The 25,870-nt window shown below is 45.0% G+C and overlaps 1 protein-coding gene across 14 annotated transcripts in view; it reads right to left on the minus strand.

The window, feature by feature from the left end:
• VPS39 (VPS39 subunit of HOPS complex) overlaps positions 1-25,870 on the minus strand; it is a 42,184-nt gene that overhangs the window by 2,935 nt on the left and 13,379 nt on the right. For 7 of the 14 annotated variants that reach the window (XR_004965914.1, XM_036298450.1, XM_036298441.1 and 4 more), the window contains 16 exons: positions 23,890-24,073; positions 18,185-18,305; positions 17,949-18,069; positions 14,619-14,748; positions 8,615-8,757; positions 5,808-5,951; positions 5,187-5,328; positions 5,009-5,095; positions 4,634-4,707; positions 4,216-4,314; positions 3,273-3,390; positions 2,662-2,790; positions 1,938-2,040; positions 1,659-1,704; positions 582-731; positions 198-424 (listed from right to left, as the gene is read on the minus strand). Coding sequence is in view for 11 of the 14 variants with exons in the window: in XM_036298450.1 (XP_036154343.1) it covers positions 198-424; positions 582-731; positions 1,659-1,704; positions 1,938-2,040; positions 2,662-2,790; positions 3,273-3,390; positions 4,216-4,314; positions 4,634-4,707; positions 5,009-5,095; positions 5,187-5,328; positions 5,808-5,951; positions 8,615-8,757; positions 14,619-14,748; positions 17,949-18,069; positions 18,185-18,305; positions 23,890-24,073 (2,018 nt within the window). In the remaining 3 variants the exon portion in view is untranslated. Of the gene's footprint in view, positions 1-15; positions 58-197; positions 425-581; positions 1,003-1,658; positions 2,041-2,661; positions 2,791-3,272; positions 3,391-4,215; positions 4,315-4,633; positions 4,708-5,008; positions 5,096-5,186; positions 5,329-5,807; positions 5,952-8,614; positions 8,758-14,618; positions 14,749-17,948; positions 18,070-18,184; positions 18,306-23,889; positions 24,074-25,870 lie in introns of those variants that run through there. The other 7 variants (XR_004965919.1, XM_036298472.1, XM_036298459.1 and 4 more) reach the window with 5 other exon arrangements.

Raw genomic sequence — 25,870 nt, forward strand, 5'->3', positions numbered from 1 at the left:
GAATCTTTGTAAAATCCTGATTTCTGGGCCTCATCCTCCGGAAATTCTGTTTCTTTGCTATGGGGTGAGGCCACAACATTAATAACAAAGAAACAGAATTTCTGGAGGTTGAGGCCCAGAAATCAGGATTTTACAAAGATTCCCAGGTGACTCTAATGTGCAGCCAAGGTTGAGAACCACTGCTCTAATGGGAACACTTGGTTAAGGTCTGCTTTTGTCCTGAGGAATATGTGGTAACTGTCTCGTAATAGAGAGTACTAGCCCACCCGAGGGTTTGCCAGGCGCATACCCGCAGGAACTCTGCATGGAGAAGGTTCTTGAGCACTTGATTGAACCGTTTCTTTTGCGCATTTCCTTCCAAGACCTTTTCCAGGAAGATGCGTATCTCGTTAATCTGAGTATTCGCTGGCAGGAGGTTGAGGGCCTAAGGATGGGAACAGATGGGAAAGAGAGAGGCGGGACAGGAGTGAGACTGAGGGAGTGGCTGAAGCCCCAGAGCTGGAGAATCCCAGGCCGTTTCTCCACCCCCTTTCCATTCCGTGCTCCCTGCAAGCGCCTCCATCCCCCTGAGAAGAGCTGACCTTGGTGGTGTCCAGTTTGCTGTGGTGCAGCTCGAGGACCTGCAGGGCAGCCTGGAGGTTGGCTTGGGGCTCCAGCAGTTCCAGCTTGATGGGCCCCAGACAGTGAACGCTGGGGGGTGACAGGTACATCCGGAGCAGGGACAGATACACCTGTCTCACACAGGTACAGGCACGCAGGTCAGGCTGGCAGCACCCCCCAGAACGCCCAGTAAGAGGGATGGTCTACAGTAACAGCTGTCATGGAGCACTTAAAACTCATCATTTTCACCTTTTAAAAGGTTTTGGTAAAGTCAGAGTCAACTGAAGGTATAAAGATTTAAGGATTGTGGTTTCCCTTGCTTGTTAACCATTGTCAGGATGCCAGCACGACGAAATGACGCAACGCACTCCCTCATTTCCTTTGGCTTTGAAGGCCGAGACCCTGTCATGTTTTGGCAGGCAAAGATTAAGCCAAGGTAAGATCTGCACTTCCTACTGGCACCAGTGCCACAGGACTTTTCAACTCAGCACTTAACATTTGGGCCAGATAATTCTTCACTGGGCTGTCCCGTTTAGCAGCAACTCTGGCCTCTACCTCCTAGATCCCAGAAGCACTGCCCCCGGTCATGGCAATAAAAGATGTCTCCCGACATTGACAAGTCCGTGTGCAGTCTCAACAGAGCACATCTGAGGTTCCTTCTCAACAGGCTAACTAATACAAGGAACGGGTGAACTTGCCCGACGTGGAAGTGCTCACAAAAAGATGTGATAGAGTCCCTCCTAAAGTAGCTCCCTCCCCCTTTTAAAAATTTTAGTAATAAATCCCAAATAATAAAATTATTTCCTCTTTTGAGGACTCTTTTGAGAGTAAAGGGGTGAGGATGCCACTCATTATCACATGGATGACAACAGAGGGAAGCCAGAGCTAAGCCAGGCAAACCAGGACATGGCACCCGCCAATCCCTTAAGATGTACAGGCAAATTCAGGCGGTGCCCTGACCCATGCCATCTTGTCTTAGCAATTCACACTAGTGTCTGTCACCTGCGGCCAAACCAGAGGATGTCAGGAAGGCCAGGGGGGCCAGGGCCACTACTTACCTCTTTGTTGCCATCTCTGTTTTGGTCATAATGCTTGTGGCAGTACCTGCAAAGGAGAAAATGCTCAGACAAGGCCAGGGGGACACGTTTAGAGAAAGGGCATCGATGCCGCCGGCACGAGCAGCCCAAAGGCAGCCGAAGTGAGAGGCCAGCACAGGCGACTCTCCCTCCTGCGGCCGAGTGGCGGGGTGGTGGCTCCCTTAGTCTCTCACGCCGGTGGTCTCTCTGGGGGACCTGCTTTCAGACCCCTGGGGAGCGGGGATGGCAGGGCCAACATACTCCTCAGCCATCTTTGTGTCCTTCAGGATGTGGACATAGATGAAGAGAGCTTGTTCATGTTTCCCCATGCGCCCCAGCAGGAGAGCACGTTCTTCTAAGAGGCCTGTGGGGAAGAGGAACGTAGATAACCATTACCACCACGAGGCACGCACAGGGCCAGGGCTAACTATTAGAGAGATGGACACTGGAGCAACTTAAACGGGGAGGAAATATTTTTATTATTTGGGATTTATTACTAAAATTTTTAAAAGGGGGAGGGAGCTACTTTAGGAGGGGCTCTATCCCATCTTTTTGTGAGCACTTCCACATCAGGCAAGTTCACCCATTCCATGGCCAACTCTACCATGTGCGAGGCTCTTCCAATAAGGGGAATAAGCACCTGTCTCTGTTCTCACTGAGCTTACACATCAGACGGGTATGTCTTTTTTAGACAAATTATGCCAAATTACAACAATTGCTGAATAATGAGTGTGGGCAAGAACATGTATGAAGCAACAGACAGGTTTGAACCTGCTATCAATTAGCATGTGGCTCACACCCCAAGAGACTCCTCAGCCACAGCACAAAAGCAAGGCCTCAGAAGGAGCAGAACAGGAGCACTCGCCTACACACGTGGTGATTCCCAGGCCCAGCTGGTGAGAGGCTTGGGGAGCTGGCAAAGAGAAAGGTCAGTTTCTGCACTACCAGCAGCTGAAGCAGCTTCTGGACCCAACCCAGCCCTCACCATCAAAAGGAAAATCACAGATGAGCCGGCCTGGGTCATAGTAGCTGGAAATTTCCAAGAACATAAGGAGCTTCCGTCGATATTCTCCCAGCTCACCCTCTTCCTCTCCAGCAGGAACTGGGGTTTGGCCTGTAAGGGAAACAAAGCTCGACCTGAAAGGATGCTGCTGGGAGCAGCGTGGGGTTAAGCAAAACGAGGGGATGGGGTTCAATGACGTCACCACCATCATCAGAAAGGGCCTCCAGAGTCGTTTCCAGTTGGCCTCTCTAGATTATGGTCTCTACATGGCCCCCAAACATAAACTTGAGGTGAAAAAACAAAACAAAAAACAAAAAAACTGCCTAGAGAAACACTCTGGTAGGCAAACCTGTTCCTTATCTTGAAGAGATTGTTCCTTCCCCCTCCCCCAGGGGAGATGCCAAGACGCTTAGAGATGCCCAGACCCAGACGAGCTGCTGAGTCTCCCATTCTGGGTCACTTCCCTGCCCTGGCTCTGAGGAACTTCCTGCCCACCCAGGGCCAAGAGAGGTCTGCTGCCCACGTCACTCACAGCATCCTGGGGCCCAGCTTCCCCTGAGGCCGGGGCCCCGACTTTCTACGAGAACTGGTACCTGCAGGGAAGGCCAGGAGGTACTCCTTCATCAGACCTTGCACCTTCTCACAGTACAGCTGGATCAGGCAGTTGTGGAACCGGGAGCCTGTCTCCTCCCAAACGTGGATGACGTGCTCCTGAAGCGAGACACAGTCTGCCTGTGCCCTCAACACTCTGACCCCGCCCAGTCACCCCGTCCCCCTCACACTTTTAAGGCCCAATAGGCCCCATCCACACTGTTTCCTAATTAAGCTGCAAAGGCTACGAGGGGGCAGCTCTTCTGAAAACACTGGGAAATGTCGCAATACAACCCAGCAACACTGGGAATTCTTGATTTCCAGTCTAAGTTCCTTTCTTAATTTTGTCTCATAATCCTTCACATCAGCCCATGTAATTAAGGTTAAATATCTGCATTCTGGTACTTCAAACTGATTTCATTGTCCTGTGGCCACGGTGAGTTAGGCTGTGCAAACGTGGCTTTGAAATGTTTTTCTCGAACATCCTTCTCTTTTATTCCTCTATGCTTGACCCAGGTTTAGAAAGTATCGATGAAGTGACCCTTCCAACTTTGCCCACTGCACTCTCTCTGCAGAGCATGTTGAAATAACCCTCTTCTGTGCCTTTCTACTAGTCCCCACATGACACAAACTGCAATCGGAATCATCTACAGTGGTTCTCAACCTTCCTAATGCCGCGACCCTTTAATACAGTTCCTCATGTTGTGGTGACCCCCAATTTCATTGTTATAAATTGAACATAATTAAAGCATAGTGATTAACCACAAAAACAATATGTAATTATATATGTGTTTGCCGATGGTCTTAGGCGACCCCCGTGAAAGGGTAGTTGGACCCCCAAAAGGGTCGCGACCCACAGGTTGAGAAGCGCTGGTCTAAGAGCTGACCCATGAGGCCTGGTTCCTGGGTTTGAAGCTTTTTAGTTCAGACCAAACAATATCTTACCAGATAAGGAATAGCCAGGCCCTTAAAGTTCTCTACCAGGAAGCCGAGCACTCGGTCCCGGGGCAGTGACTCCACCTCCGGGAGGTCTTCGGTGAATATCTGTTAAAACAATCCCGAGTTCCAGCAGCAGAACCACCTGACCGCATGCTGCCAAATGTGCAGCTCCCAGGACAGACTTCTGGGGTGGGGGCAGGAATGTGCACGGCTTCTGTCGCAGTTACTGCGTGACAGCCCGGGCAGGTCTCCTGATGCCTGTGTAAAGCCCTTCCCACTACCCCACACTGTCACCTCACGTTTCCCAGTCCACTCTTCTGAACGTAAGAGAAACTGCAGGAATCCTTCCGCCGTCCACCCGTCTCCAGAGCAGAGTCAGGACCGACTGCGGTGCCAGGTGAATCCAAAGACCCCGCATACCTACCTTCAGGCCATCCTCTGGGAAGTCTCTCAGCACCCACACCGAGTAGGAAAAGATCAAATGCAGGTTTTCTGTGCCTGGAGGAAAAGTAAGACTTGTCTGCAGGTAAAGCCTACCCTGCCCACAGGACTGGGAAGGCCGGGGCCCAGGTTGCCCAGAATTTACTTTCTAGAGCGAAGAGCTCTGTCCAAGCACCAGTCACTCAGGGCTGCTTGCTGGGCTGGCTACATTCCAAGGGGCTGCCCTGGGTCCACCACAGGGGACTTTCCCCCAGCTGGCGGAGCAAGGAGGGAGGGGACTGACCAGCTGGAATCAGAGACGGAGGGGGGTCAGGTCTGTCTGAACACTTTCGACTCCCGTTTCAAAAGCTGGACTTACCCAGATGTTGCAGATATTGCACCGTCCTCTCGTGGCCTTTCAGCGGCGAGTTTGCTTTCTTGGACTGGTCCACCAGCACCTGCAGGGCTGGCCACGAAGCCAAGAACAAGGTCATGGGCCTCCTCCAAGGCTCATCCCACAGACTCATCGCACCGCTTGCCCTCCCCGCCTCGGTCACCTTTCTCATGGAGCCCCTTCTTCTCATACAGGATGATGAGCTCACTGTACTTATGCGCCTTCTTCAGCACGTGCTCGCTCTCTTCGATGTGGCAGTGATTGTTCTCCAGGCGCAGCAGCGGGGCCACCAGGGCCACGTTAGTCTGCAGAGAGGCAGGACTTCAGCCAAAGTGCTTCCTGGAGACCCCGCCCTTCCCCGCCAAGGCCTGCTTCAGGCAGGAAGGCCTGCTTCAGGCAGGAAGGCCAGGGATTTAACAAAAGCAGAGACAGCAAACAACCCTTTTTCAGGACTACAGGGAGTGGCTTTTATAGCACTATGATCTTTCACGTGTTTTCATGGTTTTGGGGGGCAGGGAGGGAGGAGATATTTCCTTTGAGGGAACACTGTTCACACCACACCACTAATCCCAATCTTACCAGAGAAGGCCAGCCCACTGTAAGACTCTGGTCAGTATCTTGACTTAAACCCTTAATTTCAAGAAGCTCACAGGCATCAAGGCAAAGACTAGGTGGTTCCCATCATCGCAGACTTCGCTCTTGCTGACAGCAGGTGCCCCAGGGTGGCCCTTTTCCAGTTTCGGCAGGCCGGGGGTTGTGGGTACCGCCTGCTCTAGGGACTCACATGGAGGTAGCACTTGAGCAGGGTGGTGTCGATGATCTGCAGCAGCTTCTTCTTGGATTTGATGGTGGGAGTGCCTTCCATGAGTGGGGAAGTGCTAGACTGGTGATCAGAGTCATTCAGCTTCTTTACCAACTGGCTCCGTTTCTGCAAAGGCCAAAAATGTGGGATCAAGGCCAGAACTAATCTTCCTTTATCACTTGATCTACTGGGTAATTTCAAATACCTCCAAATCAGCTCATACCTGTCCACACCCTGATCTCACACTGGCATGCAATATTTTGGAAGTTTAAATATTTAATGGTTCTTGGAAACTTAAGTATATTTATGATGTATTGCTCAATTGTACATTAATAGTAGTTACAAATGAACTCAAATGACATTTTAAAAAACACAGTTATTTGGTTGCAGGAAATTTTTAAAAATTAAAAGGACACTTTTGTTACAGAGATATGACAGAGGGCTCAATGAAAGATCTTCAAGCACAAAATGCATATAGTACATCAGAATCAAATTCTAGGGAGAAAGTGGAATAAAAATTAAAGTTCAAGGAGTAAAAGAAACAATGTTAAATTTCTTTTTTTCTTTTTCTTTGAGAAAAACCTTTTTAAAAATAGTTGAAATCCACAGAGCATTTTTAATGTGTCAAACACAATGCTAAGGCTTTCCTTAACACAGATTTTCCTCATTTAATCCTCAACAGACTCCCTGTGATAACACACAATTTCTATCAGGGATCAAAACAGATGACTGCAGCCCTGGCCAACTGCTCAGTGATCAGAGGGTCAGCCCTCGGACCGAAGGGTGGCAGGTGCGATACCTGGTCAAAGGCACATGCCTCAATCGTGGCCTGGGTCCCGTGCGGGAGGCAACCAATTGATGTGTCTCTCTCACATCAATGTTTCTCTCTCTCTTTCTCTTCCCCTCTTCTTCCTCCTACTCTCTCTAAAAATATCAATGGGAAAAATATGCTCAGGTGAGGACTAACAAACAAACAAAAAACCTCAGATGACTGCCAAACTGCCACAGATAATAACTATTTATTGAGTATTTACTACACACCAGCCCTGTCAAGCACTTCATGTATTATTCTACCTTAAAGCTAAAAGAAATACAGGTATTATTATCCCCAGTTTACAAATGAAGAACCCACAGTACAGAGGTTAGATACCTCAGAAGCGGCAGAGGCAGGTTTCAAATTAGGGTCTGATCCCAAAGCCCATGTTCTTTTATGATTATTCTTAAGTCAATGTTATCGAGGCACAAGTTACGTGTAGTAAAACGGACCCCTTCTAAGTGCACTACTAGGTGCATGTAACCACCACCCCAATCGAGGAACAGATTTCTATCACTCCAAAGCTCCCTTTCCAAACAGTCCCACCCACCCTCTCCCCACTGATCAATCTCTATCACTACAGACTGCTTTTACCACCTCCAGAGCTTTATATAATGGAACCACCGAGTCTGTACTGTATTGGCAATGCCCATCGTCTTACATGCTCTTCCATCTCTCTGCCATCACACTAGTGTCAGCTGACTTCACACATTCCTAACATCAGTGGGGAAGGCCAGGGAAAACTGTGTGCCGAGAGCAGTGATGGCGAACCTTTTGAGCTCGGCGTGTCAGCATTTTGAAAAACCCTAACTTAACTCTGGTGCCGTGTCACATGGAGACATTTTTTGATATTTGCAACCATAGTAAAACAAAGACTTATATTTTTGATATTTATTTTATATATTTAAATGCCATTTAACAAAGAAAAATCAACCAAAAAAATGAGTTCGCGTGTCACCTCTGACACGCATGTCACAGGTTCGCCATCACTGGCCTAGAGTGCTAAAGCTGAGACACTATAAACGGAAGGCCTCTGTAAAGCCACAGGCTCAGGAGGCACGCTGCTCCAGGAGCCTGTCTGACTCGGTCCATGGGCCACACAGTGTGCAGACAGGGGCAAGTGTCTCCCTGCAGGCTGCCAGCCACAGCTGAGTACTGCTGGGGCCCAATGTCAAGGCAGTGCCAAGGCCCCACATGCCTGATTAGTCCTGAGCGACACCTACTGACACAGAAGTAGGCAGGAAGCTGGCTTACAATTTTCCTGGCAATTTTGACTTCTCAGTGCCTACCCAGGGGGCCTTACAAAGGTCCGCAGAACACTTAAATTTCACTTATCTACCCATAACAAATTTTTTTCAATCTAAAAATAATTCACCTAAAAAAAGTTTTAGGAAATTATTTATTAACAAGAAAAAACTTTCTCAATGTATAACTAAATTTTTTAAAAGTAAGCTATATAGTTTGATATCCTTTTGTAATAAATATACCAATAAATAAATAAAACCTAATTCACAAATACATATAAAAGTCTGGAAGGATGACACTAAAATGTAGTTACTTTCCTCTGCGTTCTGGGTATAGTTACAGGTGATCTGTATTTCTGCTTTATACTTTATTGTGTTTTCCAAGTTTTCTGCTTAACGCAGGTATTTTTACAAAATTATGTATGCTAAAAAAATGTTTGTTTTTAAAAATTTACTATTTTCTGTCAACTAAAATGTACTCTTTTCAGTCCCTGAACAGCTTAGTTGGTTGTGAATTTACTAGGGATCAAGTGTGTTTCCTGGTGTCAGGATTTGGCAAAAAGCAGCTCAATGGTACCAGCAAGCAGGGAGAAGCAGAAAGACACTCGCCTGCCCAGACTTCCACTTTGTTCATTTATGGAATGTCTGTGGTATTACAAAAAGCCCTGCCATAAAGAAGCAGGTATTGGAACTCCCGAGTCTCTCTTCCATACACCTCTCTCTTTATCTACCTGTGTCAGGTAGTCAATCAGAGCTAAGTGAGCCTTCTCCAATTCAGCCCCGGAGAGCACAGGCAGGGGGTTAGGATACTGCAGCTGCTTCCTGTAGTCTGTGGGCAGCAGATCCGGGTACAGGCCCATCACATGGGTAGGATCTAGAATGGGAGGTAAACATGAGTCCCCAGAAAGAAGCACAACAATTTAAGGATAAAATAAAACAAGTTCCTGACTTTTTTTTTTAAAGAATAACTAAGTTCATAAAGACTAAGTTCAAGTGAGTTATACACTTATAATTTGAGCACTATTTATACACATGTCACTAAAACATTACAAAAATGGCATGACTATATTCCAAGACACAGACACACATATATATGCAGAAATAAAAATGAGAACTTACTAACTCTCTAAAAGCAAAGAAGAAAAAAAACTTCTAAGGAAAAACTGCTAAGACACTGAAGTTGAAAAGATAAAAAAACTGGAAAAAAAATGTCAAAAAGGAATATTATTAAAACAAAAAGACCAGGTAACAGACTACGGTATAAATTTGCAGCTTATATGGCAAAAGGCTAATAGGTTGATTTCATAAAACAAATGCACACAAATTGGTTAAAAAAAAACCGTAAGATTTCATTTGATAACAGGGCAAAAGACATAACAACTGACAAAAGAAAAATACAAATTATTTTTCTTTGTGAGAAAATGTTCTTCTACATTAACAATCAAAGTGTTGTTACCCATTAAAAATGTCAGGTGAATCCAATATTATTTTATACTAGAGGCCCGGTGCACAAAAATTTGTGCACTGGGGGGGGGGGGGGTCCCTCAGCCCGGCCTGTGCCCTCTCGCAGTCTGGGACCCCTCGGGAGATAAAGACCTGCTGGCTTAGGCCTGCTCCCAGGTGGCAGAGGGCAGGCCTAATCCTTAGGTGCAGCCCCTGGTCGGGCTCAGAGCAGGGCCGATTGGGGAATTGGGGCGCTGCCCCATCATGCACAGAGAAGGGCGGATTGGGAGGTTGCGATGCCACCCTCAGTCACGCTCAGGGTAGGGCCGATTGGGGGTTTGGGACACCGCCCCCTGTCACACTCAAGGCAGGGTCGATGGGGAGGTTGCGGCACCACCCCCTGTCACGCACAGAGCAGGGCCCATCAGGGGGGTTGGGGCTCCGTACCCTGTCACACACAGAGCAGGGTCAATCAGGGGGTTGGGGAGCTCACCCCTGTCACGCACAGAGCAGGGCCCATCAGGGGGTTGGGGAGCTCCCCGCTGTCATGCACAGAGCAGGGCCCATCAGGGAGTTGGGGAGCTCCCCCTGTCACGCACAGAGCAGGGCGGATCAGGGGGTTGGGGCGCCGCCCTCTATCACCCACAGAGCAGGGCCAATCAGGGGGTTGGGGCGCTGCCACTCTCACACTCAGGGCAGGGCTGATGGGGAGGTTATGGCTCTACCCCGTCACACACAGAGCAGGGCCCGTGGGGTGGGGGGGTTGGGGCGCCGCACCCTGTCACACACAGAGCCGCAGGGCGATCAGGGGGTTGGGCGCTGCCCCCTGTCATGCTGATCCCGGTGCCAGGAGACCTCGCGGCTCCACTGATCCCGGTGCTGGGAGGCATATTACCCTTTTACTATATAGAATAGAGGCCTGGTTCATGGGTGGGGATTGGCTGGTTTGCCCTGAAGGGTGTCCCGGATCAGGGTGGGGGTCCCCACTGGGGTGCCTGACCAGCCTGGATGAGGTGATGATGGCTGTTTGCAGCTGGTCACACACCCTTCAGGGTGGGGGTCCCCACTGGGGTGCCTGGCTAGCCTGGGTGAGGGGCTGAGGGCTGTTTTCAGGCTGGGACTGAAGCTCCCAACTGCTCCTTTTTTTCATTTTTATTCTGAGCCAGCTTTAGCTCTGAGGCTCCAGCTCTTAGGCCTCCGCTCCTGAAAGCAGGTATCTGGTTTGTTTAGGTTCTACAATCGAAACTCTGTATCAACTCCAGGTCTGAGATCCCGGCTAGCTGAAAGCTGGTTTCTGGGGTTTTGTTTAGCTTCTATTTTTGTAACTATGTTTCAAACTGCCAGCTCAGAGGCCTGCAGCCGCAGGCGGGGAACGTTGGAGTCCTCCGTCACTGAAGCAAGCAAGCCTCATGTTAGTTTCAAGCTGCCTGGCTGCCGGCCGCCATCTTGGCTGGCAGTTAATTTGCATATCTCGCTGATTAGCCAATGGGAAGGGTAGCGGTCGTACGCCAATTACCATGTTTCTCTTTTATTAGATAGGATTGTTTTCAGGTAGATATTTATGTAATTTATGAAGTGATCCCCACATGACACCATACATAATTGTTACAAATATTGTTGACGGTATCCCTATGCTCTACTTCACATGCCTGTGACTATTCTGTAACTACCAATTTGTACTTCTTAATCCCTTCACCTTATTCATTCCATTCCCCAACTCCCCTTCCCTCTGGCAGCCTGATCAGCCTGTTCTCTGTATCTATGAGTCTCTGTATTTACTGTTTGTTTTGTTCTTTAGATTCCACATGTTAGTGAAATCACATGGTATGAGACTAAAATTTAAGCAGCCTCATAAAAATTTGTAAAAAGCTAATTTTGTGAGTTGATGGATTTGTTATTAATTTGGTTATGCAAGTATTTAAATATATTATGATTTTATTTGTCAATTATACTTCCGTAAAGCTGAAACCAATAAAAATAAAATATTATAAAACAATAACAAATATCAGGTGGCATTTTCATATCCATTTAATTAGTAATAAGAGTATTTTTATTATTTTTTTAAAATATATTTTTATTGATTTCAGAGAGGAAGGGAGAGGGAGAAAGATAGAAACATCAATGATGAGAGAGAATCATTGATTGGCTGCCTCTTGCAAGCCCCCTACTGAGGATCGAGCCTGCAACCGGGCACATGTCCTTGACTGGAATCGAACCCGGGACTCTTTGGTCTGCAGGCCGATGTTCTATCCACTGAGCCAAACCACCTAGGGCAATAAGAGTATTTTTGTATGATACTACCCAGTGCTTGCAACATTGTGCAACAATCACCCTTGCACTGCCAAGGCAAAAAATATTGCTACCTCAAAAAGGGAAAAAGCATTCACACCTCCAATCCTATTTCTAGGAGTTAATCCTAAAAAAAACAATGGAAAAGATGGAGGTGGGGGGGGGGGGGGGGGGGGGAGAAGCAACATCTGTATGGACAGGTAGCATTACTTGTATCAATGCAATTTTGGAAACAATGAAGAATTCCTTCAACAGCAAAATAATGCGTTTTTCATTCAAATGTAGAGTATTATGCAGTCATTACAAATTCTAAAAGGCACCTAGCAACATGGAAAAACAATACTTTTTAAGTAACAAAAGCTATGAAGGTATATTATAACTATGTTGGAACATACACATGAAAAGCTTGGATGAGGAAGAGACAAATGATTTCTGCGAATGCTAAGATAGTCACTACTGGACAGAAGGACCAGCCCTTAGACAAGGTTCATCAATGGAGGACCTGCCCAAGAGGTCCAATCAATGGCCAGCTGACCCTACACGGCACTGCCACCAGCACATCCTCCTGCCACTGGAAAGGATCCACTGTGCCTTACCTTTCCTACTAGGTTGATCTTTGAAAGCAGAATTCTGTCTGATTAGTTCTTCTTGGGCCCGCTCAGTACATATTTGTGGAATGAATAAATTCAAGGTTGTAGCTTTATTAGGAATGAACTTAAACCTTTGGGACTGGGGTTCAAGTATCGTTGGTATACGGAAAAAGAATCAAATTACTACAAAAATTCTATCTTATTCCGGTGTCTTTTTAAAGAGCTGCTGGATAAATGTCCCAACTGAGTTCATTCAAAGGAAGGACAGTAGATATTTATGGATTTCAGGTTGCCCAGCTTCCCTATCCCTTCTTAACAGCAACTTATTTCCTTTCGGCAACTCCCTCTTCCACGCCAGGTGTAGTCTTGGTAACAGAATAGTTCTGGGCACCTACCTTTGCCTTCAGAAGCAGAGAGGGACCACAAACTCTTTCCCCACCCCTGGCAGTTAGAGGGAGTGAGACTATGATCTAATCCCGGACAATCAGAGCCCCTTGATCTTGAGAAAGTGACTCAAGAATGACAAGCAGTGTAGCACACACCAAAGTATACTGCATCCTACATGCTCCTCTTTCAGCATGTGGACACTCACCCAAGAGCTTTGTCTGTGTTCCCTTGCCTTAAACTGGGAAGGACCCTTGTATGTCAACAGATTGTTGCACAATGTATGGCATTTTCATATCCATTTAATTAGTAATAAGTATTTTTATTATTTTTTAAAAATATATTTTTATTGATTTCAGAGAGGAAGGGAGAGGGAGAAAGATAGAAACATCAATGATGAGAGAGAATCATTGATTGGCTGCCTCTTGCAAGCCCCCTACTGAGGATCGAGCCTGCAACCGGGCACGTGCCCTTGACTGGAATCGAACCCGGGACTCTTTGGTCTGCAGGCCGATGTTCTATCCACTGAGCCAAACCACCTAGGGCAATAAGAGTATTTTTGTATGATAGGGTAGAAGGAGAGTCATAAAAGGCAATGAGGCTTCCATTGGGAAACCAAGTCTCTCTGCATGAAGACACTCAAGCAGCTTTGTAGAAAGACCCACTTGGATAAGAACCGGGGCCCCAGTCCAGGGCCAGCACCAACTTGTCAGCTATGAGAATGAGTCACCTTAAAAGTAGGTCCTTCAGCCCAGTTAAGACTTCAGATGACAGTAGCTCAGCCCACATACAACTGCAAACACATGAGAGAGACCCCACGCAAGAACCCCCCAGCTGAGTCTTCCCAAATTCCTAACCAACAGATACTGAGAGGTTAACAGATGATTTGTTATTTTAAACCACTAAGTTTTGGGGTGGTTTGTAACATGGCTTTAGATAGTAACATAAGCTTGTAGGGGACAATTTTTACTGAGGAAGCAACAATACGGGAGGTGGTGGCAGCCACAGCTGAGGAAGTGGCTGTGCCGAGGAGGACTGCCTATGCCACAGGGATCACTGTTCGGCTTCCTGCTAGGAGGTCCTCTGAAGTTCCTTTGGTTCCTATCAGTCCTGAGCCTGGTGCCCATTAATTTGTGGGCTCCTCTACTACCATTCCCCTTATGTTCCACTAACCCATGCTTAATTTATCCAGATGCTACTTAAATTCCCTAGCATTGGTCTCCATTGCTCACAACCAAGAACTAACTGATACAGGGAGTTACCTCAGCTCATTATTGGCCAAAAATGAGGGAAGGTGGGAAAAAGGCAGCACAAAGAGGAGAAAAGAGGAGATAAATAATATCATACAGAGTCTAACCATATAGATTGATCCTAATTAAGCAAAAAAAAGGGAATATATAGAAATAATAAATTCAGTAATAATAGCAAACACTTAATTGGCACTTATTAAGCATCACACACTGTTCTAAGCATTTTGCATAATCTCATATGAGGTATTATTATTTGCCCTGTTTTGCAGAGAAAAGAACTGAAGGCCAGAGAGGTCCAGGAATTTTGCTGGAGGTTAGACCGTCTGACACCAAAGTGCCTGCTTGTCACCGTGATGCTCAGTATTTTTAAGACACTGAAAAGGAAGGGCTTTGCAGCCCTGCCCTGTGCTGGCTCTCAAAAATGACCTGCTGTTTGATTCTAAGCTCAAGTCAGGGACTTTTGTCTAGAACAGCATTCAACACACACTTGACTATGGGATACACATTTGTTGAAATGAATGACATTCTGTTACCTTTCTCTAATGGCTAGGGCAACTCATCCTGGAAAACTGGAAGTCTGTCCATATTTACAGGTGAGACCAGATTCCTAATTTTAGGACTATAACTATGTCACCTGTAGGATCCTGTTAGGTATGAGGATCAGTTTAGGTGAGTGTAAACTTTCCCCTTTCTCAGAAATCTGGTGTCATTTCTCCTCGCCCTGTCCAGTTTCCCTTCCTCCATTACTTCCCTATCCCAGGGCTGCACCCACTTGTTACCTGTGCCGAGCTTAGCAAAGACCTGCATGGACTCATCAAAACGCTTCTGGCAGAAGAGGTTGAAGGCATACAAGTTTTTGATGTGATGGATCTGCTGCTGCTTCTCACTGTCAGAATCATCTTTCATTTCCTAATAAGAGAGTAGAATAGATAAGAGCTCACTCACTCAACAAATATTTATTCAGTACACACTAGGTCTTAAACAACACCCAGGATGTACAAATTCAACATGTACAGACAGTCACATGGTATCTGCTCTCAAAGACTGCCCTCACAGTCTAATCATAAGACTGATAAGCAATTATGCAATTAAAATAAAACAGGGTTTCTACAAAATATACCTGACTAGTATTTCTGAAAACGACCAAGGTCATAAAATGCAAGGAACAACTAAGAAGCTGTCACAGATCAGAGGACACTAAGGACAAATGACCAAATGCAATATGGCATCTGAATTTAGACCTAGAACAGAAGAAAGGAATGTTAATGGAAAAACTGGAAAAATATGAATAAAGTCTAGAATTTAGTTTAAAAACAAAAATAATCAAAACCCAAACAAAATGGGGTGAGAGAGATGACAGAAGCACCTAAGAGTGGTAAACAACAGCCTGAGCAGTGGGTCTGGGAAGGATTCTCGGGAGAAAGTAAACTAAAGTATAAAAAACGAGCTGGAGTTAAGGCAGGTGGCAGATGGGAGGGGAGACGGAGAGTGTGTTCCTCCGAGCAGAGAACAGCATACTTGCAAGGCCCTAAAATACCAGAGAACACAGTGTGCTCAAGGGATAAAAGACACTTAACACAGCAGGCACAGCTATTTATTATCTCTGTACCTTACTTACAACCCCTTTCCCCCCGCTGCTGTCTCCCTTTTAACCAATCTTTACTAAATTTAAATTCTTCCTTCAAAATGGCTTTCCTTTTTCTCTCTTCGTTTCCTCTCCTTTTCTATTGCCATTGCCCTAGTCCAGATCACCATCCACACGAGGCAGCACCTCACCTAAGCTCTCCCACTCAAAGCTCTAAAGTTAGTTTTCAAAACCTTGTGCAACTTTCTTATCCAGCTTCTTCCCAGACATTCAAACCATACCCTCCACTCCAGTCAAGATGGGCTCCAAACATCTTAGAAATACTTGCTCCCACTTCTTTAACTTCCGTGGGCTCCTCAATGCTCCGTTTCCTGTTCCTGATCTCACCTATCCCTAATGGGTCCAATCTGAGGATGCCTTCTCTAGCCCCCAGGGAACTGTCCCTTCTCTCACATTTTGCTCCATTTTGTCAACACTGAAGTTTAGTATATTATTGCCCTCTGAAAGGGACATATATGGTTTTTAATTTATTTAAATAAAAGACAGGTTCCTCAAGAGTTAAGCTGTTATGGACCAACCTTCTTTCATCACAGGGCAGACCACCTAGTAAGTGCAAGCCTAGAAAAGAGAAGGAAAAACGGAAGCCCACTTCCATCTTCCCTATCGATGTTTAAACAGAAAACCTGCATCAGGAAGATCACTGAAAAGATCTGAAACCTTCGTGTTAAGAAAAATATAGATACTAAAAAAAGCTATGTACTTCGTGATACTGTTTTTTTATTAAGTTTAAAACTAAATACATATTCTAACATACCTAAAAAAATTTAAAGGGCATGATAAACACATAATTTTGGATAATGGTGTGTCTGGAGGGGAGGCAGAGGGATGGGTTGGGGAAGAACATACAAAGTTATCAGTACTTTTTCTTGAGTAAGGTAATGGGTATTCATTAATTTAAAATATAAATAAAATAATATAGAACAATGCATGAGTGGAAAATAACAGAATAGTAAGATGCTGACATTAAATGCCCCAAGAAAGAAAGAATATTTATGGGATATTAAACATGTTCAACTATTAAGACTAGATTTTAGTTTTAAATCCAGAACTCATACATCCAAAATAAGTGTTGTTCTTCAAGAATATCCACTATATGTGACGTAAGCATATGAATACCAAAATCTGTGACAACTGCTTTCCTTTCAGAAATAATTAACAAGATACTCTAGAAATAAGTTTTCCAACTCCTGTCTTCATAAACACTTCACTATTACCAAATTACCACCGTCTGGTTTAGTGACTAGGAAAGGTTCAGAATGACTTTTGGTTGTTTCCTAAAATCCAAGGCAAACATCCCGGTGGGATGTTTAAAAGAAGAAACAAGCCTCAGAAGCCAGTGTCCAAGGTGTCTGTTGGCCCTGGGAGCATCGCTGGAACCAGTGTGGCCACTACTTTGCCGAGAATATCATCCCATGCAAACATTCAAGGAGAGGGACAGTCATAAATATAAAGGCCCAGCCTGCTGAATGCAGCAACTTGAGATGAGAGTAGAATACCTACAGGCCTGCTTGTCCATACTTAACAATCCACTGTTGAAAGAGATGCTGAGGCCCTCTAGTGGTATAATTCAACCACACTGGAATCTTTTTTTATTTAGTTTTTATTTTAGAGAGGGAGGAAGAGAGAGAGAAACATGGATGTGAGAAAGATACAACAGTTGCCTTCCGTATGTACTCTGACCAGGGACTGAACAGCAACCCAGGTATCTGCCCTGACTGGGAATCGAACTCACGACCTTCTAGTGCACAGGACAATCAACCAGCTGAACCACCCTGGCAGGGCAACCAGACTATGATCTACATTTACAGTTGTTACTTTACTCCAACATTTGCATTGTCCTTAATTTTTCAGGACCAGATCATAATCTACTAAATTATTTTATTCTATTAATTCTATGAAGTACTATAATTATAATTGACATTAATTATACATTTGCAAACTGAAAAAGTGAAATCACTTCAAGTTACATACAGACAGTCCTCGGGTTACGTCGGACTCGACGTACGTCATTTCGTGGTTACGTCACCATCTCCCATTTATTTATAAGAGAAAAAGTTCCGTCATTTCGACATATGTACATATGTGCTTTATGTTTTTTATTATTTATTTACCTCAAGTGAAGGTCAGGAATTGTTATCTTTCTTTTAAATTTTTTTTACTGTTTCACTTCATTACTGCTGTGTATGTGGTCCATGTGAGTGACGTAGGTGCTTATGCAGGTGGGTTCCGACTTACGGCGAAAATCGCGTTAAGTCGCACCATGGGAACGGATCTCTGACGTAACCCAAGGACCTACTGTAGATACTTTGAGGCAGAGTCAGACCTTGAATCCAAGGTCTCAGATTTTCAGCTCTGTGCTTTTCTACCAGTCGAAACCAAATATGAAAAACTAAACCCAAATCACCTACTTTGGAGAACAATGAGAAAGGCAGACTCACACCCAAATCTTAGAAACAAGACTTACTGCAAGCTGCAAAGCCAATTCAAACTGTTTGTCCTGGAGCAGCTGTTGGATTTGAGTTGCCATGGGGACAGGAATAAGTCTCCAAACAAAATGATTGCTGGCCACATAGATAATGTTTGATCTGGAGGCAGGAGTAAAAGTATCAGCAAAACGGCACAGGCTTTGTGATAATATAGGTGACTTTAAAGCTTTGGAATAATGATATGGCAGTTCCAGCAAAGACAGAAATTCCTTACCCTCCTGAAGTGATGAAACGAGGCCTTTGCAATTCAATGCTCTGGACCAGGAGCCTTGGCTCAAGTGTTCGGATCTCCACATATCGAGGCAACACTGCAATGATGTAGGGAGGCTGGTGCTCTGGGCAAAAGAGAACATCTTGAGTTGTAGTTCTGATCTAAGGCTTTAGGTCTATGAACTGTTAGTTGCCCATTTCTAAGTTGCATTTAAACGGGATCACCAAAAAGCCCACAGGTCAAATACCAAATCAGGATCCTATAATCTATATATATAAAAGCCTAAGTCCGACGGTTCGACCGTTCACCTGGTAGCTATGATGCGCAATAACCAACAGGGGTCAGACGCTCTGACCAGTAGAGGAGGAAGCCAGATTCCTTGTGGAATCAGCTGTGGGTTAGGTTGCTGCTGGGGCACTGTTGGCCCGAATCTGCTTCACCTGCACCCGAACCCAGAGAGGAGGGAGGAGGGAGCCTGATTCCTCGCAGAATCAGCTGTGAGTTAGTTTGCTGCTGGGGTACTGTCAGCCCCAAATCTGCTTTACCCGCACACCGGACCCCGAGAGGCGAGAGCCCAATTCCAGGGTGCGTCACCTGAGAACCGCCCTCTTGCAATCTGGGACCTCTTGGGGAATGTCAGAGAGCTGCTTTTGGCCTGATTCCCACAGGCCAGGCCAAGGGACCCCATAGGTGCACAAATCCATGCACCGGGCCTCTAATGCAATGTATAAAGACAAAAAGGTTGTTTGCCTGAGTGATGCTAAGAGAAATCTCTTACACAAAAAGGATGCACTCAGCTTTGCCAAGAGTGACCTGATCCTACTCCTACCATTTCTCCCAAAGAGCTGGGTGGAAGCTTCAGTTGCTCCTTTCTCATCAGTCACAAAGCGAGGCAAGAGGAGTGCAACTTCTTTTCCCCCTAAAATTATACTAAAAAAAAAGGAGTCCCACATTTCTGGCCACTGTTGTTTCTGTTTGAGATTTTCACAGGGAAGAAATATAAAACTCCACTTGACATTTTTGTTTCTAAATATAATTTTACTAGATGCCCAGTGCACACAATTTGTGCGGGGGGGGGGGGGGGGGAGGTGTCCCTCTACCCAGCCTGCACCCTCTCCAATCTGGAACCCTTAGAGAGATGTCCAACTGCCCACCAGGATCGGGCCTAAACAGGCAGTCAGACATCCCTCTCACAATCCAGGACTGCTAGCTCCCAACTGCTCACCTGCCTGCCTGCCTGATTGCCCCTAACCACTCCCCTGCCAGCCTGATTGACGCCTAACTGCTCCCCTGCTGGCTTGATTGTCTCTAACTGCCCTCCCCTGCCAGCCTGGTCACCCCTAACTGTCCTCCCCTGCAGGCCTGGTCACCCCCAACTGCCCTCCCTTGCCAGTCTGGTCACCCCCAACTGCCCTCTCCTGCCAGTCTGGTCACCCCTAACTGCCCTCCCTTGCCAGCCTGGTCACCCCTAACTGCCCTCCCCTGCCAGTCTGGTCCCCCACAACTGCCCTCCCCTGCAGGCCTGGTCCCCCCCAATTGCCCTCCCCTGCAGGCCTGGTCTCCCCCAACTGCCCTCCCCTGATGGCCTGATCGCCCACAACTGCCCTCCCCTGCAGATCATCTGTGGTGGCAATCTTATGTGCTGGACTGATGGTCAATTTGCATATTACTCTTTTATTAGATAGGATTGATTTTTAGAGAGAGAGCAAGGGAAGGAGGGAGGGAGAGGGAGGGAGGGAAACATCAGTGTGAGAGACATTGATCAGCTGCCTCCAGCACATCACCTACAGGGGATCAAGCCCACAACCTGGGCCTGTGCCCTGACAGGGAATGGAACCAGCAACCTTTTGGTGGATGGGATGATGCCTAAGCAACGAAGGCATACTAGTCAGGGCTCCACTTAACATTTAATGGCTCACAGAGAAGGCAGCTGGATTGTGTTCTCATTGCAGCTATTTTCTACCACTTATATGAGGTATCTAGAATGTCAAATTCATAGCAACAGAAAGGAGAATGAATGATTGTTCCCAAGGGCTAGGGGCAGGGAGAAATGTGTTGTTTAATGGGTATAAAGTTTCAGTTTTGGGAGATGAAAAAGTTCTGAAATCTGTTGCATGGCAATGTATGTAACACTACTGAACTATACACTTAAATGGTTTAGAAGGTAGATTTTATGTTGTTTTTTTACTACAATTAAAAATAAAATTTTAAAAAATTATAAAAAATGAACCATTAGATGACATAATTGTCATACAGAAATTTAACCTCAAAGAACATATTCATAAGAATAGTTTCTTAGTGTGGCTAACTTGCTATGAATTAATTTTTCTCATCTATTTTCTGATAAAAAGCCTTTGATTTTATATTTGTAATTTATACTCGAAATGAATAGTGCAATGAAATTTTAAAGCCAGAAGGGAACTCAGAAATGAAGAAACTGGAGCATAAGTAATATTTTCATCAATTTAAATGCTATTGTTACTATGCTGCTATTTTTCATCTTACCAGAAAACACAATTAAAAAACATTGTTTTGCCCTTGATTTTTAAATTTTCTTTCAATGTTGGTCTCATTTTTTTTTTTAAAGCTAGTATAATTTTCCTCAGTGTTAATTTGTATAAATATGTAAAATTTCTCTTTTTTAATCTTAATAAGGTCTAATTATTATTATTATTATTTTAAAATATATTTTATTGATTTTTTACAGAGAGGAAGGGAGAGGGATATTGAGCCAGAAACATCGATGAGAGAGAGAGACATCGATCAGCTGCCTCCTGCACACCCCGTACTGGGGATGTGCCTGTAGTACATGCCCTTGACTGGAATCGAATCTGGGACCCTTCAGTCCGCAGGCCAACACTCCATTCACTGAGCCAAACTGGTCAGGACCTAATTATTATTTTTAATATATATTTATTGATTTCAGAGAGGAAGGGAAAGGGATAGAAACATCAATGATGAGAATCATTGATCCTGCACGCTCCCTACTGGGGATCGAGCCTGCAACCCGGGCATGTGCCCTTGACCGAAATCAAACCCAGAACCCTCCAGTCCACAGGCCGATGCTCTATGCACTGAGCAAAACCAGCTATGGCAGGTCTAATAATTTTTTAAAGGTAATCTATAGTAGAAATCCTGTTTGTTGTCATATTGCATTTGTTCTGTCTCCCCCAACTCTTCAGTAGTGTTTCTCAAACACAATAAAAATGGTCTGGATCTCTTTGTATCTTCAAAACTTAGAGTGGCTAGTGTGCAGCAGACATAATAACTGGCTGACAATGACATGATTCATCTATTCCTCAAGCATTTACTAAAAGGCCATGTTTCAGACCCTCCCCAGAGGGGATGGAGAGGAGTCCAGAGCTCACAGAGCTCCTACAGGAGCAGAGGTGACAACTCCCTCACCCAGCAGGACCATGTGGGTGCCGTGACAGAGAAACCTGAAAGGCTCTGGAAGCAACGAGGAGGAAGTGGCTCGCTCTGCCAGTGAGTCAGAGAAGCCTCCATAGAGGAAGTGCCGCTGCATGGGGCCTTGTCATATGAGCAGGGTGCTGCTGGGTGAGAAGAAAGAAAAAGGGAACAGTGCAGACAATGGCCGTGAGGGGGAATCCAAAATGACTGGAGCCTGCCCTGGCCGGTTTGGCTCAGAGAAGAGAGTGTTGTCCCACAGACTGAAGGGTCCCGGGTTCGATTCCAGTTAAGGGCACATACCTAGGTTGCAGGCTTGATCTAATCGGGGCATAAACTTGAGTCTCACATCGATGTTTCTGTCCCTCTGTCTCTCCCCCTCCCTTCCACTCTCTCTAAAAATCAATGCAAAAATATCCTCAGGTGAGGATTAAAAAACAAAACAAAAGGAAAATGACTGGAGCCTGTGTGAAGTAGTTAGGATGCGAGCAGAAATAAAAGTGCGGTTTAAAATGTAAGCCATTCTAGGCTTAGTCTTCCTCCTGTCAGATGGTGAGTCCCACCCTCCCCGGAAAGAACGCACTCTCCTTCAGAACGTTAAGGCACAGAAATGTCTCTGAGAAACACTGCTGGGGCGCTGGGCACCGACAAAGGTCTAGAACAGGATGCTCATGCCGGGGAGCCAGAGCAAACTCCAAGCATATTACACACACCTTCATCTAATCCAAACGGTCTTCCGAACAGGGCCCCTAGGACATCAGGGAGCTTCTTGGGAAGCACAGTAACCTCCTTGGGTAAAAACTGCTGATTAAAACTTTAACCCTGCTATTCTGGCTTCTGTAAACATTTGCTTGTTTAAATAATAGGGAAAATAAGACTACTCGCCACTCCAGAGAGGTCATAAACTATGCCCCAGACAGAGCTGTCAGTGCTGGCGCCAGGCCAGGCCTTGAGATATGGTCTCACGGCCCTGTCCCAGCACACAGGACTTTTTCTCAGAAGGTCCGCAAGTCTCGTACCAAATTTGGAAGACAAAGAACTGAAAAGAGTATAAATAGAAAAGACTTCCTCTATTTAGGGCCCAGAATTTGACAGAGACACTCTACTCTGAGCCCATTAGTACTAGCGTAAAAATAAAAGACTCCAAATTAATTTGGCCAATTGATTAAGGTGTCTTCTGATTTACAATATAACACTTGGGAAGCTCTTAGCCCCTCAAACTCACTAATATGCATAACCTTGGGCCTTATCAAATACCAGCCTTTTGATTTCTCTTCCTCTGGTCTATTAGTCTCTAACCACCATTAGAATAACCACCCTAGAACCTGATGCTTTTATCAAGACGCTCTACCACTGAGGAATGTACTGGCCTCTCCAACCTTGGCATGGGCCTCTAGCAACTGGCCCTAACCTTATTCTTCCATAATTCAGACCCTGGTCTGGCCAGCTCAGTCTCTGGCATGCCCTCTCACAGAGCAGCATGTCTTCTACATTTTACTTGCTTTTCAAACTATGCTTTCTACCTGGAGTGAAAGGGAATTTTTCTTTAAGCCAGGTCCTAAATTCCCTGCTGGTCTAGTGCAATCTTATCGACGTAATGAAACTACCTCCTGACTACTGAACAATGAACTTCCCCTTTCGGGAGTTCAGAGCTGAACTACTGAATCTCAGCTCATCCAATTTAACACCTTAAGCAGTGACTTCAGCAGTTTTGTTAACTTTTTAGAACATTTAAGTTTGTCCAGAGCTAAAGTCCTTAAAGTTTGTATGTCCCATTCCATAGCAGTAACTGTTATTAGAATGTTCATTCTTTCAACTGGCAATCCCTTCGCAGAGAGCTGGGAGCCTGAGGCAGGTGTGGGACAGAAACGACGGACAGAGACTGACACCTAAACACAGTCTGCACCTCTCAGCTACAAGAACAGCAGCAATAACCCTCATGTGAGAACCCTTCAATACTGAGTTATATGTATTACAGAAATAAATAAGGAATTTCCACTACTTGGCAGAGGACACAACAAAACCATTAAAAATAAACGAAGAAGATAGCAGCAGACAATTACTTATAAAATGTGCAATTCTATTTAGATTTTCCCTGCCTCTGGGGCAAACATCAGCTGTCTACAAAAACCAGAATATCCCATTTTCAATAACCCTACATCAGCTGTCTAGTTATAAGAAGGGGAACTGAGAGTGAATGACACTGTTAACCACAGTCTGCTAAAGCCATTCTTCCGTTCTTCGAAGGTGGCACACAGCCCTAGCCCAAAGCGGGCAGCAGCAGCTACTGCTGGTCTCACCCATGGCCACTGGTATGTCCGTCCAGTTCAGGGCGCATTTCTGTGTGCAGATCCCCTCCTCATTGAGCACCACGGTGAGATCATCCTGACCCACGGCCACTTTTCTATCTGCCAGAGGGGCAACTAAGGGCTCCAGCTGCTTTCCTGTTGGGAAGAGCTCTTTGATAGACCCCTTTCCATCCACCTGCGGGAAGACAGAATCAGTCACCCAGCATTCTCTGACCCGAGGCACGAACACGGCCTGGAAAAATCAAGATAAAACCCAAAACCTACAGAAGTCAAAAACAGTCCTTGTTTGGCACAAGGAAACAGATAGCAAATAGAATTTGATAGAAAAATTTTGTCATCACTATGTAGAACCAGTTCTCTTCTTCCCTAACACAGAGACAAGCATCTAGCCTGGCAAATAACAACGTCTAGTGCGGGCCCGGACGAAGAGCAACTGGTACGCTCCCACTCTGCTGGTGAGGATGCAAAATGGTACAGCCGTCCTGTTTGTTAGTTGCTTTTAAAGTTACATATACGCTTATGATGTAACCTAGCAATTCTACTACTACACACTTGCCCAAGAGAAGTGAAACTTATTTTTTATTATATAAAAACCCATATGCAAATTTTATAGCAGCTTTATCATAATGGCTAAAAATTGGAAACAACTTTGCCTTTCAACTGATGAATGAATAAACCAACTATAATACATTCATACCATAGAATACTACTCAGCTATAAAAAGAATATATTGACACAACACAGGCGGATGTCAAATGCATTACAGTACACTAGTCATATATATGATTCTGATGATTCTGTTTATATGACATCTGGCAAAAGCAAGAATAGATCACTGGAGGCTGAGTGTAGGAGGGTTGACCCCAAGAGGCAGCATGAGGGAATTTCAGGAGTGATGGAACTGTTCTAAATCTTGATTGTGGTGGTGGTTATAGAACTCTGGGCAATTTGTCAAAACTCAGAACTACACATCAAAAACAATGAATTTTACTATATGTAAATAAATGAATAACTTGTAAATATCCTGGTCCCATAGCAAGATTTTCCATGCTCAAATGACTCTAGCCTTAAGTGGGAGATGGAAGCACCCGAGGTTGTCAGTTAATAAAAACACTCCAACTCTTGGCTGTCTCCCATCCCCGAGACTTCTCTTAGCAACTATATGCCTAGATGCAAGCTTGCTATTCAGTCAACTGTACACCAGTAACTCCTTTACGAACTTGCAACTCTGATGTTGATAAAAGTAAAAGGTAGGATATTCCAGCAATGTAAATATGGAACAAATACATTAACTAGATAAATAATGACGAGCTAACTTGGTGGGGGGAGAACGGCTTCTAGAACTGTCAAGTCTGGATTATGAGAGGGATATGAAGCTAAGAAACTTAGATTATAAAACGAATGGTTATCAACCTTTTTCTATAGTTGGGTACATATAGAGTGCATAGTGGAGGAAAAAAGACCAATGTCATGGATATTTACTGCTTAGGTGAAAAGAAAAAACAGGTTATACTGTATATTACATAACATATATAATACAATACATATACATGTATGACATGGTATTTTTATAAATAGGATGGAAGCCCATATACCAAAAGATTAACAGTGATTATTTTTGAGTGGGGGGATTATGGATGATTTGCACCTCATTTATTTTCCTTTTATCTGTATTTTCTTATTTTCTATAATAAATACATATGGCTTTTGAAGTTTAGAAAAAAGCAATGAAAATAACTTTTAAGACAAATATACTAACAGAGGCAGATATCTCAAGTCTTAAAAATACTTAATACTAAAATAGCAGTCCATGATAATGCTGTTGGGTGCAAACAGCCCTAATGATCTGTTCCAATAATTCGATTCAGTAAGTGGATCTTCATTATGTAGAGAACTGAGAGCTGACTCTGCCTGGCTTAAGATACACAGACACCATATTTGTGAAAGATGCTGAGAGCATGAAAAATAATCA

This window comes from Myotis myotis, unplaced genomic scaffold, assembly GCF_014108235.1.
Source record: "Myotis myotis isolate mMyoMyo1 unplaced genomic scaffold, mMyoMyo1.p scaffold_m19_p_1, whole genome shotgun sequence".
Lineage (NCBI taxonomy): Eukaryota > Metazoa > Chordata > Mammalia > Chiroptera > Vespertilionidae > Myotis > Myotis myotis.